The sequence below is a fragment of the Drosophila elegans genome, unplaced genomic scaffold (assembly GCF_018152505.1).
Source record: "Drosophila elegans isolate 14027-0461.03 unplaced genomic scaffold, ASM1815250v1 contig_133, whole genome shotgun sequence".
NCBI lineage: Eukaryota > Metazoa > Arthropoda > Insecta > Diptera > Drosophilidae > Drosophila > Drosophila elegans.
This window is the reverse complement of record NW_024545499.1, coordinates 459265-474396: the sequence shown is the minus strand read 5'-3', so window position 1 is coordinate 474396 and position 15132 is coordinate 459265. Positions and strand designations below refer to the sequence as shown.

At 44.2% G+C, this 15132-nt stretch overlaps 2 protein-coding genes across 2 annotated transcripts; both read right to left on the bottom strand.

Annotated features, from left to right (window-relative positions):
• Positions 1–14: 14 nt before the first annotated feature.
• Positions 15–2133, bottom strand: LOC108145169 (putative inorganic phosphate cotransporter). Its single transcript, XM_017270400.2, has 4 exons — positions 1918–2133; positions 1681–1817; positions 468–1565; positions 15–402 (listed from the first exon to the last, which is right to left on the bottom strand). The coding sequence occupies exons 1-4, from the start codon at positions 1976–1978 to the stop codon at positions 205–207; spliced, it is 1494 nt and encodes a 497-aa protein (XP_017125889.1). The 5' UTR covers positions 1979–2133; the 3' UTR covers positions 15–204.
• Positions 2134–2795: 662 nt separating this feature from the next.
• LOC108145178 (putative inorganic phosphate cotransporter) lies at positions 2796–8237 on the bottom strand. Its single transcript, XM_017270414.1, has 4 exons — positions 7854–8237; positions 4993–5183; positions 3522–4601; positions 2796–3457 (listed from the first exon to the last, which is right to left on the bottom strand). The coding sequence occupies exons 1-4, from the start codon at positions 7900–7902 to the stop codon at positions 3281–3283; spliced, it is 1497 nt and encodes a 498-aa protein (XP_017125903.1). The 5' UTR covers positions 7903–8237; the 3' UTR covers positions 2796–3280.
• Between the last annotated feature and the right edge of the window lie 6895 nt (positions 8238–15132).

Here is a 15132-nt window from a genome sequence, read left to right as displayed (position 1 = left end):
ACAGAGTGTTCCAATGCTTTGTACATAAATAGTATATATATATATTCCGTTTATATGTAGACATAAATATGTGTCATGTGTTTAGCTAAAAGCTAGTAATACGATACTAATTGCGATTCATCAATTCCATGGAATGCTTCGCCCTCAAGGTACAAAAGTTTCACATTTACAACCAATCCCTAGGCCTCGTTGTACGTTATTTTGTTATGCGTCCATAAGCGGAGCTCGATCCTCGGCAGCCTCATGTGGCTCTACTCCTCCTGCAGGCGAAGGAGTCCTCGTCGTCAGGGGAGCGTTCCAGGATTGAACCCTTGTGCGTCCGAAAAGCATAAACAGCAGATTGCCAATGAAGTAAACAAATGCGGTGAAGAAGAACACTATCCGCCATTGAGCCGGATTTGTCTGGGGAAGATTAAAAGGGATGCAAAATGAGATCAATAGTAAGGATAGTTAATCCATAGTATTACCTCGTCCCAAACTATCAGTCCCACGATCAGTGGCGCCAGTATGCTCATGAAGTTTGCCGCACAGTTTGTAATGCCCATCAATGTGCCCGCATAGTTGGGTGACAAATCGATGTGGTTTACATGGAAGCCCAAATAGGTGGCCGAATTGGTGGCCACCGCCGCGGTGAGCAATCCAATGGCCAGCCGGACATTGGCCTCTCCCTCCGTGATGTAACCCAAACCGATCAAGGCGAGCATGGGCAGCCACATGCCCAGCGTGTTGAATAGCTTCCGGGAGAATCCCAGGGGGATTACCGTTCCCCTTTGTTTCAATGCGTCCGACAGCCAGATGAAGACACAGGTCAGCAGGATCATGGCGAAGTAGGGCAGCGCCGACAGCGGTCCGTTGCTCTTGATGTCCATGCCCAGCACGTTCTTCATGAAGGTGGGAATCTCCGTGAGCAGCGTCCAGAAGCCCCAGTTGTTGGCACAGTGGGCGAGGACGAGCACTAGGAAGGGGCCAGAAGTGCAGATGCTCCACCAGGGAGTCGGCGGACATGGCTGCTCCTCGCGTCCCGCATCCGAGGGCCTCCTCGCCTGACCCGAGGACTCAATGTACCTTCGCTCATTCGGCGTGATCGTGGGGTGTTGGGCAGGAGTGCTGGAGCAGTAGTAGAACCACACGCATGCCCAAACGATTCCAACGCATCCGGGAATGTAGAAGGTGCTGGGCCAGCCCAACGAGGAGGAGGCAATGTATCCGCTGACCGACAGCATCACCACCGTTCCGAATTGAGATCCGCTGTAGGTGTAGCCCACCAGCCGACCGCGCTCCTCAGTCGGCGCCCACTTCGATAGGAACGTGTGTGTGGACGGGAAGATGACGCCCTGGCAGAGGCCCTGGACTGCCCGGAGCACCACCACCAGTTGCCAGCCACCGAGTTCGGCGCAAAACGGTGTCAGCAGGGCCAAAAAGGAACAGATGAGCACTCCGTAGAAGAGCATGTACTTGGCGCCATAAATCGCGGATAGATAGCCGCCAGGAATCTGGGTGACCACGTAGCCCCAGAAGAAGCTGCTCAACAGGTACGATTTGGTGCTCTCGTTCCAGTCGAACTCCTGCGGATATATAATGTTTAATTTAACCAATGAATCATATTTTAGTGATGTTCCACAACACGGTGTCTTTTGAAACACCCTGGGATTACTGCGGATCCCTAATTTGCATACTTACAGGAAAATCCGGATTGCTGGCATTGCGATCCGTCATGGCCACAATGGCCACCGAGAGATTCACCCGCAGGGAGTAGGCCACGGCAAGTCCGAAGAACACCAGGATGCACTGAAGGTGACGAACTCCAAACCGAGGACCTGAAATACATATAATGCGCAGTAAGCACGTATGTATGTATGTAAGTATTTGCGTATGCAAAACAAAGGCCAGAAGGTCATGCCATCTCCTCAACCTCACCCGTATTCCCGATCTGCTGGTATCCATTGCGACTGCAGCAGGGCAGGCATCCGAGCACCATATTGCAGCTGCAGTTGCAGGTGCACTCTCTTCCACGTAGCCAACTAAGATGCTGCGTTGGATTAATGCGACGGCGAGTCTTGGAAAAGGGGGGCGGGGGAATACGCGTCGGATGAGCTCCCAAACATAATACAGCTGATAGCAACACACCAGCTGCTGCCCACTCGCTTAGAGGCGGAACTATCGAAACTATCGCTCTAACAAGTGCGACGATAGTTTCGGGAGACGTGATTATATTACAATTTTATAAATCTTATTTTTTAGAAAAACCTCACAATCTTTCACAAAGTATATAAACAAAAAATCTGTGATTTGATTTAAGCCAGAAGTTGCGAACAAAAATACAAAATTAAATTTAGTGGTATCAAGCTAATTTAAAAACAAAATTTAAAATTTAAAATATTTCAGTACCTTAATCCGGACAGGAAAGGATAAATATTTGTTTACCTAGGTAAGTTATAAGGTTCTAAAAAGATATACTTACCTATACCAAATGTAACGTGAGTATCAAGTAACCAACTGCACCACACACTGTAATTTAATGAACCAATTTAATAAGTGCCTTATTACTTTGGTTTGCAAAAATTTATATTTGAGTGCGATTATTTTTTCTGATATTTTTTGCAACGTTTATTATAAAAACAAAACACAAATTAAGCACATGTGCATCAACAAACACAACCAGTGAAAACCGTATATCATTACTCCACATTATTCGATAGTTGCATTAGAGTCGATAGGTTCACTTTTATCGATAGACAGCCATCGGCGTATGCCTATCAAATTCAAATGTAAGTTCAAATAAAAAACACAATTGATTTCGGTACAGTTTGACTTTTTTGCAGCTGCCATTTGAGCTGTTTTATTCATGGCTAGTATTGTCTTCATCATTCTTTTTTGCCTTTTTTAGTTTACTTTCTTTCATCACAAGTTTGGTTTTCGCTAATGCCTAACTTAACACTAAAACATAACAATTACTAGAGTTGATGTCGCAGCAGCGAACACACTCGTCGCGGGCTTTGTCCCTATTTACACTGAACGCTTTCTCAAGTTGCAAGTTTAATTGGTTTGTTTGATTTTGTTTTTCTTTTTGGATTATGTACATTATGGAAAATACTGCAAACAATAATAATTTACGCTGCCTTAGGACTAAGCAATTACCGTATAATATCGCTAATGGAAGCACGCGATCGTCACTAAAGTTAACTTTCAGCTCGTCTGGTCTCTAACTAACTAACTACGCCTACGAAACTACGAAACAACAGCCCGGATGATTCTGGAAGCGGTGCAAAATTGCCAGCCTCTATTTGACCTGGCCATTGGGCGCGAGGGGCGTGCCCTGCTCCGCATCCTCCTTGTTGTCCCGCGGAGAGTCCCACCACTGCACCTCCGTGCGTCCGAAGATCACGAAGAGCAGATTGCCCACGAAGTAGAAGGCGGCGGCCAAAAAGAACGCCATTCGCCATTCGGCCACGTTTGTCTATGGGAACAGAATAAAATCATTACTAATGGTTTCATTTCGAAATGAGGGCTTTGGAACTCACATCATTCTCAACGATCCAGCCAACAATCGTTGGAGCAATCCCACTCATCACATTGGCCGCTCCATTCGTGAGACCCATCAGAGTGCCGGCGTAGTTCGGGGACAGATCGATGTGGTTCACCTGGAAGCCCAGGTAGGTGGCCGCACTGATTCCCACCGTCAGGGTGAGCAGAGTCACCGCCAGCGCGGCGTTGTCTTGGGGCACATAGCCCAGGGCGATCAGCGACACCATGGGAATCCAGTGGCCAATGGTGTTGAAGATCTTCCGGTTGAAGGCCAGCGACATTCCCTCCTTCCTCTGCAGTACCTTCGACAGCCAGACGAAGAAGAAACTCAGCAGCAGCATCACCATGTAGGGGAGCGAGGCGAGCAGAGCACCATTCTTGATGTCCACATCGTAGATGGACTTCATGTAGGTGGGAATCTGGGTGAGCAGCAGCCAGAAGCCAAACATGTGGGTGCAGTGCACCACCAGGAGGGACAGGAAGGGCAGCGAGCTGAAGATGGCCCTCCATGGAGTGGGCGCCAGCTTCTCAGCCGTTTGCATCTTGCCATCGCTGCGCGATTCCGTGATGAACTTCAGTTCCTCGGGCGAGATGAGACGGTGCTCCTCGGGCGTGCTGGCCGAGAACACGTACCAGAAGATCATCCAGACAAAGCCGCAAGCTCCGCCCACATAGAAGATACTCGGCCAGCCCATGAAGGAGTCCGCGATGAGGCCACTCGTGGCCAGCATCACCACCGTTCCGAACTGGGCGCCAGAGTAGCAGAGCGTTCCCAGCAGTCCTCGCTCCTCGGCGGGCGACCACTTGGCCAGCAGCGCATGCGTGGCCGGATGCACTGCACCCTGGCTCAAGCCCATGACGAATCGCATGCAACAGAGGCCGAACCATCCACCAAGTTGCAGGGACAGCGGCGACAGTATCGTGATAATGGCGGCAATTCCCAATCCGTACATCAGCATGGTCTTGGCTCCATAGCGCTGGGCGAAGTAGCCACCGGGCACCTGGGTGACGACGTAGCCATAGAAGAAGCTGCCCAGCATGTATGACCTCTGCAGTTTGGTGAAGCTGTAATAGCGCTGAGGGGAAAAGGGGGAGTTAAGTATTAGTATAAGATAGTGTTTAAAACCTTTAAACTTAGGAAACATTTTCACATTTAGTGATAATCAGTTCTAACTATAAGTTCATAATAAAAACCTCAAAAGCCACAAAAAAAATTTAAGTGCTTAAAAATAAACAAACGTAATATGGGAGGTATCATGAAAAACACGTTCATTTAAACCTGCCCTACTGTATAAATAATGAAAACTATTTTACAGCAGCATTTGTAGCAAAAGCGAAAGTTGTGTGGTTTTAAAGTTTTTTTTTTGTTAAGCGGCGACCTTGAAGAGAATATTTACTCACATTTAAACAAAGTCATATGAACAAGAGAGTTTGAGTTAGATCTGATTATGAAGGATGGCCACTTACCTCGGAATTAAAGAAGTTAAAGTCATTGTCGTCCACTTCGCCACTAAGATCGGTGTTGTTGTGGACCGTCCTATTGCCGTCCTCCGACATGGCCACCACTGCCACGCTGAGGTTCACCCGCCAGGCGTAGCTCATCGCCAGGCAGAAGAAGCACAGGATGCACTGCACATGCCTCACCCCGAAGAATTTCTCTGGAAGTGAAAGAGCAGGTGAGCATAAGGATCAAAACAGGGTGGGGAGGGGAGGGGGTCGGGGAGGTTAGGCTAACATCACATGTGGCGCTTTTCTCCAACTCTCTCAGCCCCTTATCAATGCCCAGTGCTCTCTGGGCTCTCTTACTCTCCCTCCCTCTCTCTCTCTCTCTCTTTTGGCTGCTCACTAAGCCCCAAAACTGGTAGCCATGTAAGTGTATGTGGGGCGCGTTTATTTATAAAACACTTTGACTATGTCAAAATCTTGTTCACGCACGCACTTGCCAGCGGGCCAGAAAGAGATGGGTGGAACATCACGTACACAGAGACACCCACTCGGCCAAAGTTGGCTGCGAATATTGAGCATCGGGCATCGAGAGATCCGTGTTATTGTTTTTGTAAACTGCAGCGAGACGGTGCTGTACTATACTGCAGAGTGTAGAGTGTAGAGTGTCGAGTGTAAGGTACATGTGGCCCACACTACCTGTTCGAGGCGATCGGAAGATCGGGAGATCGGGTGATCGGGCGATCGTGATCCTCACGTGACGATATCTTAGGCATTTCGCTGGTATCGGCCTTAAGCGGATTTGTTTTCGTGCGTTTGGCTATTTTTAAACCCGACTTTGGTTTGCCATAAATGGCTTAGTCTTTACAAATAGGAGTGGGCAGTTGGCCGGTAGGCGGTGTGCGGTGTGCTGTGGGCGGTGGGAGGAGGGTGGTGCGCATTGCAACACCGCTCCACCGTTGGCAACCTTGCAACGCGGCCTTACAAGGCGTTGGGGTCTGTTGAACTCCAAGCTCGAGTTTGATTCCAAGCCCATAATTAAAATCACAGTCCGAAGTCTCTCTTTTTCGAACTTCCCGAAATCTGATTTAGTAATACACTGTTTTTGTATAATAATAATAATTAATAATCATGTAGGTTTTAAGTTGATAAAGGGGTATAATTGTTCATAGCATTACTCGGTAAGCAAAAGGAACTACGGAATACCAATGTAGACAATACTGTTTACTTTTGATAAGGAACTACAAAGACCTTATTTTCATCAACCTCTTTAGCTTCCATAAAAAAACAGGCTAAAAATATATTTTTTTTTCCATAAATGGTGATTCAAGCTACACAAGTTTTACTGTGGTTTCAATAATTTCACATTTGAATTGCCGTCCGAAACTGACGTCCGAACTTTGAGCTCTCTCTCCCACTTCCACTTCCATTTCCATTTCCTCTGGTTGAGTGGCGCTCCCTCTATCTCTCTCTCTCTCTCTCTTCCCCCTTCTTTCTCTCGCCCCCTCTCTTTCCCCTGTGGTCGCACCGTCTCTTTCGCATGGGTTTATCGTGTTGAACGCGACGATGACTCGTGGTCGTGTGAGAACGCTTTATCTGACACGTTTTTAAATTTATTTGCGCAATGTCTTCCCCTTAGGCGTAACGCTCGGCAAATTTATGGCCAAGATATAGAACTTTTTGTCTCGAGACGAAGAGTGCCCGAAAAGAACACCCCCGACCAAAATAACGATTGCAAACCAATTTTCTGTGGAATACACGACGAGCCAAATCAATCAGCATTTATGAGCCCCCCATAATGGTGGAGCTCCAGCTTGGAGTGTTTATTGGATGCCATTTATAGTATATTCGCGTATATTTTGATTGATTGCCGGGCCTTGGGGTACAGTCACCGCTTTTGTCCGTTAGTGGGACGGGACAAGCGAAGGACACACAGCACTAACTGAGTCAAGTGTGCCGTATTGATAACCGATAGCCCGGTCCGGACCCCGATAAAACTGGAGCGGAACGTCGCCGCGCTTTCCAGGCGCGGACAGAGGTAACCGCTGGGCGATAAGATAACCGCTGGTTACAGCGCCGCTCTTCCCGTTATCCCACCCACTCGGGCTATATGTTTACCGTTGGACACTTTGAAAGACGGAGCTGGCGGGGGTGGCCAAGCACACATGCATTTGGAACGTGTAGGTGAACAAACGGCGGACCGTTTACAACAGTGAATTTGTCTTTGGGTTTTCGGCTAATCAGCTGACTAAACTGGCGGCCTCTCATCCCACCACAACCCCCCCTTCCACGAATCCGGGACGACCGGATCTATTTAAAGTTTTTTCATTTCATTGGCGCAGAATCACTGTCTCTCTTTTCTCGTTTTTCTTCGTTTTGTTTATTTTTATCACTCGAAAGTGCTAAAATGTGATTTTATTTTGTTTGTCAGCGTAACCAAAAATCACAGAAAAAAAAAAAACGCACGTAAATAAATTGAGGAAAAATTAAATTGTATCTCGGAGGATGCAGTTCTGTGCAGTGGAGGTCGTCTATAGTGTGTGCGAATGCATCATTATTTCAGATATATTTCTGAACTGCTGAAGCATCGCTTCCAGCTAAACGGCAACTAGGAAGAGTGTCTAAAAATGGAGCGAGCTGTCGACTGAGACAGAGATCGAGACAGAGATAAAGATCGAGATCGAGATCGAGATAGAAATATGGGAGTGCTGGCGCTGGAGAACCAATTAAGCGGTTTCCGGCAACACAAGCTCGGATCAAGTCGAACGATCGCGGCGCTTACATAAGACACGTGCTTTGGACAGTTGTCCGAGATCCACGGCTCGGAGAGATCGGAGCAGCTCGGTGGGACTTCGGTGGGGGTGTCTATATGTTATGGTACTTACCGTTGGCGTATTTACCACCCGTTTTCACCATGGTTAATGCGGTGGTCATGTGTGCGGCGCGGGTTGAGTTTTTATGTATACTTTTGTTTCTTATATGTTTCGAAACGCTAACGCTCGCGTTTGGGTCACTGGAATTTCTCGATATCTCACGCAGCGTGTTCCGGTTCCGTCATGAAGTTGCGGCACATGTGTGGCTGCTGCTGCCCGAATTTCTATTTCTTTACGCGTGTTTTTTTGTGGTTTCGCTCGGTTTGGAAACGGTTACGGGTCCAGAGATTCTGGGCGTAGGACTTTCAGAATTTCTGACTTTCTGACTTTTAGAATTGTGTTCGACGACGAGCGGTTTTGAACGTTCTGGCGAACGACTGCGACTGCTTGAGTAACTGGCGGCGGTCGATTCTTTTATAAATATGATCGAACTCGGGCCGCCCGACCGCTCTACCGCTCTCACCAACACACACACACGGATCGCCATCGCCAGAGAGCTGAGTGTATCGCGTGAATTCCGCTATCAGTCAAAGCGAACACGCTGGCACTCACAGACACAGATACTCTTTGTGTGTATGCTGGTGCTGGTTGGTAGTGCTAGTGGATTTCTCTCTGTTCGAGCCGGCGAACGGGAGTAAGTAAACAACACCCAGACCAGCACATGGTTATCAGTTCGGGCCAAGTGGTTACCGCTCGCTTCCCGCTCTAGACCACCGCTTTCTGGGTATCGGTATGGGTATGGGTATGCGTATGCGTGTGGGTATGGGTATGGGTATGGACTGCAGCAGGCTGTAACATTAGTCACAGATCGCTCTCTGCGCGCGCTCTCTTCGGGGCATCTGGTATCTTCCAGATACAATACATTCCGAGCAAAGGCATGAATGAAACGCATCCTGCAAACGCCTAGGTAAACAGCTCACCCTCTGGAATCGCGAGATAATGTGCCACGAAAACCTCAGGCGAGGTCATTGTTTCGCCTGATAAGGACGGCTCAGCCCCATCTTGGTCCCATCCCATCTTCTGAGAACTCTTTGTGCGCACTGGCTAATGACATAACCTAGCCTCGAGGCGATCCATTACACCGCTCTTAGTGATCGATGGACACCCTTGACTCACCCGCTTGCATAAGTCACAGACCCTTTGATCAATGCAATTTTCACTTCAAGACGACACGGTCCTTCCTTTAGGCCCCTTTTCATTTAATTACTTGACTTGTTTATTTGGCTGCCCTCTCTGTTGCTTTTATTGTTTTCCCCACACTCGTCTTATCAATATATAATTGCTGAAAACGAAATGACTTAAACAAATTATTTATGCTTATCAGCGGACAACACTTCAGACTTTGATTTTCGACTAAGTAAATGAGCCGAGCACTGGCGATCCCCATTTCTACTTCTGCCCACTGCCGCCCAGGAAACGCTCTGCAAATTCATTCTGATTCTTACAAACACCTAAGGGACGTTGGCCTGCGAGGGGGGAGAGGGTCCAGGAGTCAGGGGCCAATGACGACAGCCGCTGGCTGGTAACACTCCACTCCCATTCCCGTTTTTACAGAGAACAAAAATACAAGTGCCCCATTTTATTATACTTTTATGACATTTGATTTGGCAAATTAACCATTATAGGGGACATACATTAATAGATACCTTGAAGCACGCAAAACTCAATCAACTAAAAATAGCGCTTAATTGATTACAGTGCTACGTTAAATTTACAAAACATTCACTAAGTGGTTTGATCTTACTCTGATATTTTCAATAAAAAAAAGTTTTTACATATTTGCAGACTATTTTTTGAAGATGTTAAAAGACTATATCTAGGAAATGTTTATTTTAAGTTCATAATATTTTTAAGTTCTAACAATTATTAGCAAGCAATATCATTATTTAAATTTTTGCATCTAAGCAAAAGATTTCTTCCCCCATTTAGTTAATTCCAAATAAAAATCCAATCCGGTTCAACCATTAAATTTATTTTTCAAAACATTTACAGAAAATACTCTCAGTGATGGACTTTTACTCATATGCTATATTTATTTATTTGCCGTGCATTTCGCCGATGGCAAATCAATTTTGGCACATGGCAGACACGTTTCAAGGCACGTTCATTTGTTGACTGGCTGACGGGCGAATCTCGAGACATATGAACCTTATCGGCTTCCGAATTCGGAGGGCACTCGATTAGCCAGGCCCCCGGGACCCAATCCATAACCCGCTTATCGGCACCGGATCCGCGGCTAAAGAATTAGCCATCGCCTCTAATGGGACACTTTTAATAAGTGATTTGGGGGAAATGCGGATTTATGGCTGGCTAAAATTAGAGAATGTCGAAAAATTTCTGCGATGGCAATCTAATCGAGTGACACGCCCACTTCAAAAGGCAGGCACTGATGGATGTGATTGTTACAGCACCAGATCTTATCGCCTCACGAATGGTAAACAGTCAGTCCGCTTGACGTCAGTTATTGGGGGGAGAGGGGCTGCGGGTGTTTGGGGTAGGATCGGGCTTAGGATCCGGGGATGGAAGCTCCACCATATGGCGCACCCCCACATGTGGGCACTGCTCTAGACTAATTAATATGCAGCTTTTTCTTGGGCGAATTGTTCAAATATCGATCTCTCAGTGGAGAATTATTTACGCTGCATTACGTATACGCCAGGTGTAACCAAACAAAAACCCTCTAAACGGGCTAATTGCGCTACATTGTTGCTGTGTACCAATCTATATCGATGCTTAAGCTCCTTTCCACCGCTCGTCGGGAGTTTTTTTCCACTGCTAATCACGATGTCCCCGGACAGATGGACATTGTTTGAGGCGTTGGCGCCAACAGCATTTTGATGCCCTCCACAAATGTTGTTCTATGGAAATTTGTCATCATTGGCACTCTTTAAGGAGGGAATATCACAATATGTGGTGCAGTTCGTCAGCGATTGATCTTGAGGCGCGTTTAAGAAATCCTGCTGATGGAAGTTTTTTATTCTGATTGATCTATCCATTCGCAAATATAATTATTTATTTATAATATTTTCATTGTCTAAATCAATAAACACATAGCTGAAATTTTAAAGTTCGAGAAATATCATAGTTAAACTAAATTAATAATGTGAAAGACTGCATACCATTTATTAACTAGAGACTTGTAGATTAATACATAAAATATTATGTTCATATATGGACATATAACTATTAAATACTGTTTGTCACCGTCCTTAGATTTATGCAATACATAAAACAATAATATTCAATCTTAAAACCACCCTCCAAAAACTTGTTTTATAACATTTCTTAACGTACTATATTTAACGAACATCAAACTTGCACCATTTAGATACTGTCTAACTTGGCAAAAATGTCGTGAGGCACTCATAAGCCCGAGAGCCGTTACCTAACATCTTTAAATAGCAGAAACTTTTCCATTCCTAAAGATAGCAGTAATTAATTTTAATTAATATCAGTTACCGTTTCGCAAGCCAATAAAGGCCAATAAATTGAAAAGAGTATTTCTACGTCGATCGCTGTGATTCTCCCAAGTTAAGATTGCTTTGCATACAAACAAGTCCAGATTATTGATCACAATATTGGAATTTATATTTCTGTGGCATCTAAATGTTTGGGCAAACGGCTCATTACAGCGGGGGATCAAATCGATTGGGATTGTGTGAATTCCTAAGGCATATTTGAGTTACCGACTGGCGGCGTAATTGAATTGTGTCCAATCAGCGACAATTGTCCATTGTACACTGCCACCCGCCAATTTCAATTAGCGTGGGTCCACTGGCACTGGAAACTTTTATCGGATGTATAGCATATTTGGATATTGATCAGTTGGGTGGGTGTGGCCGGTGGGGGCGTGGCTCTTCATTAGCACCCTTTCAGAGGGAATAAGGTCTAGGAAATTGTCTGTGGGTCAGCCACTTGGCAAATAGTCAAAGACTTGTATTTGCGGAAAAATGTATTCAAAATTTAATTTAATTTAATTGTAGGTGGAAAGACCAAGAGATGGCGATCCGCTTTATAAATAGATCATTTCGGGGCGCCTATTTCCGCCGGAGGTAGAAAAATGCTTGCCTTGCCTTGAGTCACTCGACAAATCTCTCGTGGACGCAGTGCGACTGCAGAATCTAAAATCTTATCTCAGGGAAGATTTCGAGGGGCCATAAAGAAAGGCGTATTTCACATTTATTGTGTAAGCGTTATCATGTGCAGGCGGCTAAATGCCAGTAGCGCTGATTTATCACCTGCGTGACATCACTGAGCTTTTAGCGATTATCTAGCCACTAGCCACACAGGGCTCGCTAGAATGAAAATCCAAAGATCAGGCGAAAAGTGCCTGGGGTGACTTGGCAGAAATAGGGCCGAAAAGTACATAGATAGCTAAAAACGAGCATCGCGTTGGCTGTGAAATGGGAATTTAACAATTCATTATCGCCGCGGAGACAGCTGAACACTCGCTTCAATATAAATACGAATATAATTTGTGGCAAAAAACAACAAACAGCATTGAGTATTTGCGTTAACAGTGCAAAAATGATTAAGCGATAACCTTAAAGACGGAGACACGGAGACACGGGACAGGGAGATCGAGAAAGAGGGAAAGGGAGTGGTGGACAAAGAATGCGATCGGAGAGAGAGACAGCGAGAGAGAGAGAGAGCGTGAGAGAACGAGGCGCCGCACTGTGCTAATTGTTTTTGCCATTTTGCAGGCCCCAATCCGATCCGCATTCGCCTCTCTCGGCCGATCTTTGATCACGTTTCCCGCACACGACGAAGGCACCCGATTCAGTCACTCGGCGCCTCGTTCACGTGATAACCATGTGCTGGCTCGCCTCTCTTTATGTCTTCATGTCGAAAACGAGTCACAAAATGAGTTTGCCATTTTTTGCAACTGTGGTGGGGGAGTTGGGGGCCCATCCATGGGTGTGCTGCCCATGATTTCACCACCGAGGCGCTCCGCAGAGATTGTGTGAGAGAGAACGAGAGAGAGAGAGATAGAGGGAGAGACGGTCGAGAAACTGCCGATTCACACCGAGTCGGCCGACTATCACGCATTTCTCATTCCCCATTCCGGTCGAGATTTGCACATTTTATTTTGGGCCCCCGGCACAGACCCCCATCCGACCAGTTTACGGTGATGGCCAGAAACCGAGGCCAGAAGCATAACGAAGCCCTACACCGGGAAAATAGTAAAGATTCATTTTCTGATATCTGCTACATTTTTATTTTAACACCTCATCAAAAATCATTTGAAACTTTAAGAATACTGAAAGCATTTTGTACTTTTGGGTGTTGTTTAAAATATTCTCCCATATCTGCACTTTCTTATTTATTATTTTTAACATCACCTCATGAATTTTAAGTGTTTCTATTTAATTTATTTTGTGATAAGAAAATCTACATTTCCTTAAAAAAAGATAAGAAATTTTGACATTCAAGAAAGGTCAACGGGTTATAAAGTCGCTTAGTTGATCTTCCGTTTTTGGTTATTATAGACTAATTTCAAATATCAAGCTTTTGTCAATATTAAACTATTAAACATTTTTCAAACATTCGAAATGTAACATGTAGGGTAATTCGCTGAAGCTCGAAAGTTTTAAACTTGCATAACTTATGTAGGTAGGAAGATTCGAATTTTCATAGTTAAGAAATCTATGAAAATTATAATCTTACTTTTTTTTCTAGATTCAAATATAAAAAAAACATTATCAAAAATTTTGTATACTTTTCCTCTGTGTAGAAAATGGCTTGTTCGAGTGGCCACGGTTCAGTTTTACGGCTTTATTGCGACTTGATAAGATCACTCTAGATTTCATAAAAATAAGTCCATTTAAATGGGCATTTAATGGATTCCCTTATCATTAGCTTGCCTAAGAGCTCACGATTCCTGAGCATGTGCATGAGGAATGAAAATTGCTGAGTCCCCAGAACTCGGAACTTACCCAGCACGAGATCCAATTCGAAATGCTAGTTTTACTGGGAATCGAATTTAAATTTGGTTGACTCAAATACTCTCGCATTGCCGTCACACAACTAAAAATACTTATGTGTTTATATATGTATGTCGATGTGTACATAACACTGCCTTTGTTCATATCGCGTGCTTGAAAAAAAAAAAAACATTTATTCAAATTCCGCTTATCAACAAGTTTGCCCCGCTACTGCCAAGAGCCCCAATCTCCCCGCTCCAACCGCCTTTTTCCTCACTTTCCATTTGCCCGCCGAGTCCGAAGCTATAAAATGTACACGGCACTCTTTATAGCATGTGAGAGATACGCTCGAAATGGGGATTATATGATTGCCAAATTGATTTGCCAGCTCGACTTAATTTTGTGAACCAACTTTATCTGATGGCGCAGCCTATGGGATAGTTTTCAGTTAAAATCTACATTATTTGCTACATCAGCAAGGAGTCCCTTTTAGAGAGATTGGCCTTATATGGAATGGCATATCTAAAACACCACGTGTTTGGCAACACAAAGTTTAATTCAGGTTGATTATTACTTATATAACTCCGTGCTATCGTTCGCAGATCCTCCATATTTTACTTATACATGAATTCTACATGATTGCTACATGTGCATGTAACTTACACACTACTTACTTTCTACATACGATCTTTACCTTTTTGGAGCATACTTTCTGGGGCATTTTCAAAGTAAATAACTAAAACTTTCATTGATCGATGTGGCCATTCATTAGTGGACACGCAAATACTACGAGTACTAAACAAAAAAATTAAAAAAAAAAATATATATAAAAATCAAGAATGGCAAATACTAATAAAGTAGGGCGGCCCTCAAGGTCAGTGATCTCTTTATGGAATGCTAAAGTCAAACCTTTTTTATTTTACAAAAAAATAAAAAAACTGAACCTTTAAACTGAAAAATAAACTTCCGGCAATAAAGTATAAATTATTAGTTGAATACTGAACAAGTAGAACAACCTATATGTTATTAGTTTCAATTCTATACCGAACAGATTTTGATCTGTAGCCTAAAGCCTAATTTTAAAGCCATATAAGTTTTGTTTTGATACTTTTGTGGATTTAAATTAATACTAATTTTATGGAGAAAGTTTTAATATCAAATAATTTAAAATTCATGTATCAATAGCTTAGTTTCAATGACCATGTTTTTGGGTGTAGGGTATATTATATTTTTACAATTTGAATACTAACAAGACCTGGTAGGAAAGTAAATTAAATATTTCTAGCCAAATTCCTTTTAAAAAAGTAATCCCTTCACATTTCTTGATCTGTTACTATAAAATACTTATTTTCGTATTGAATTTTTGG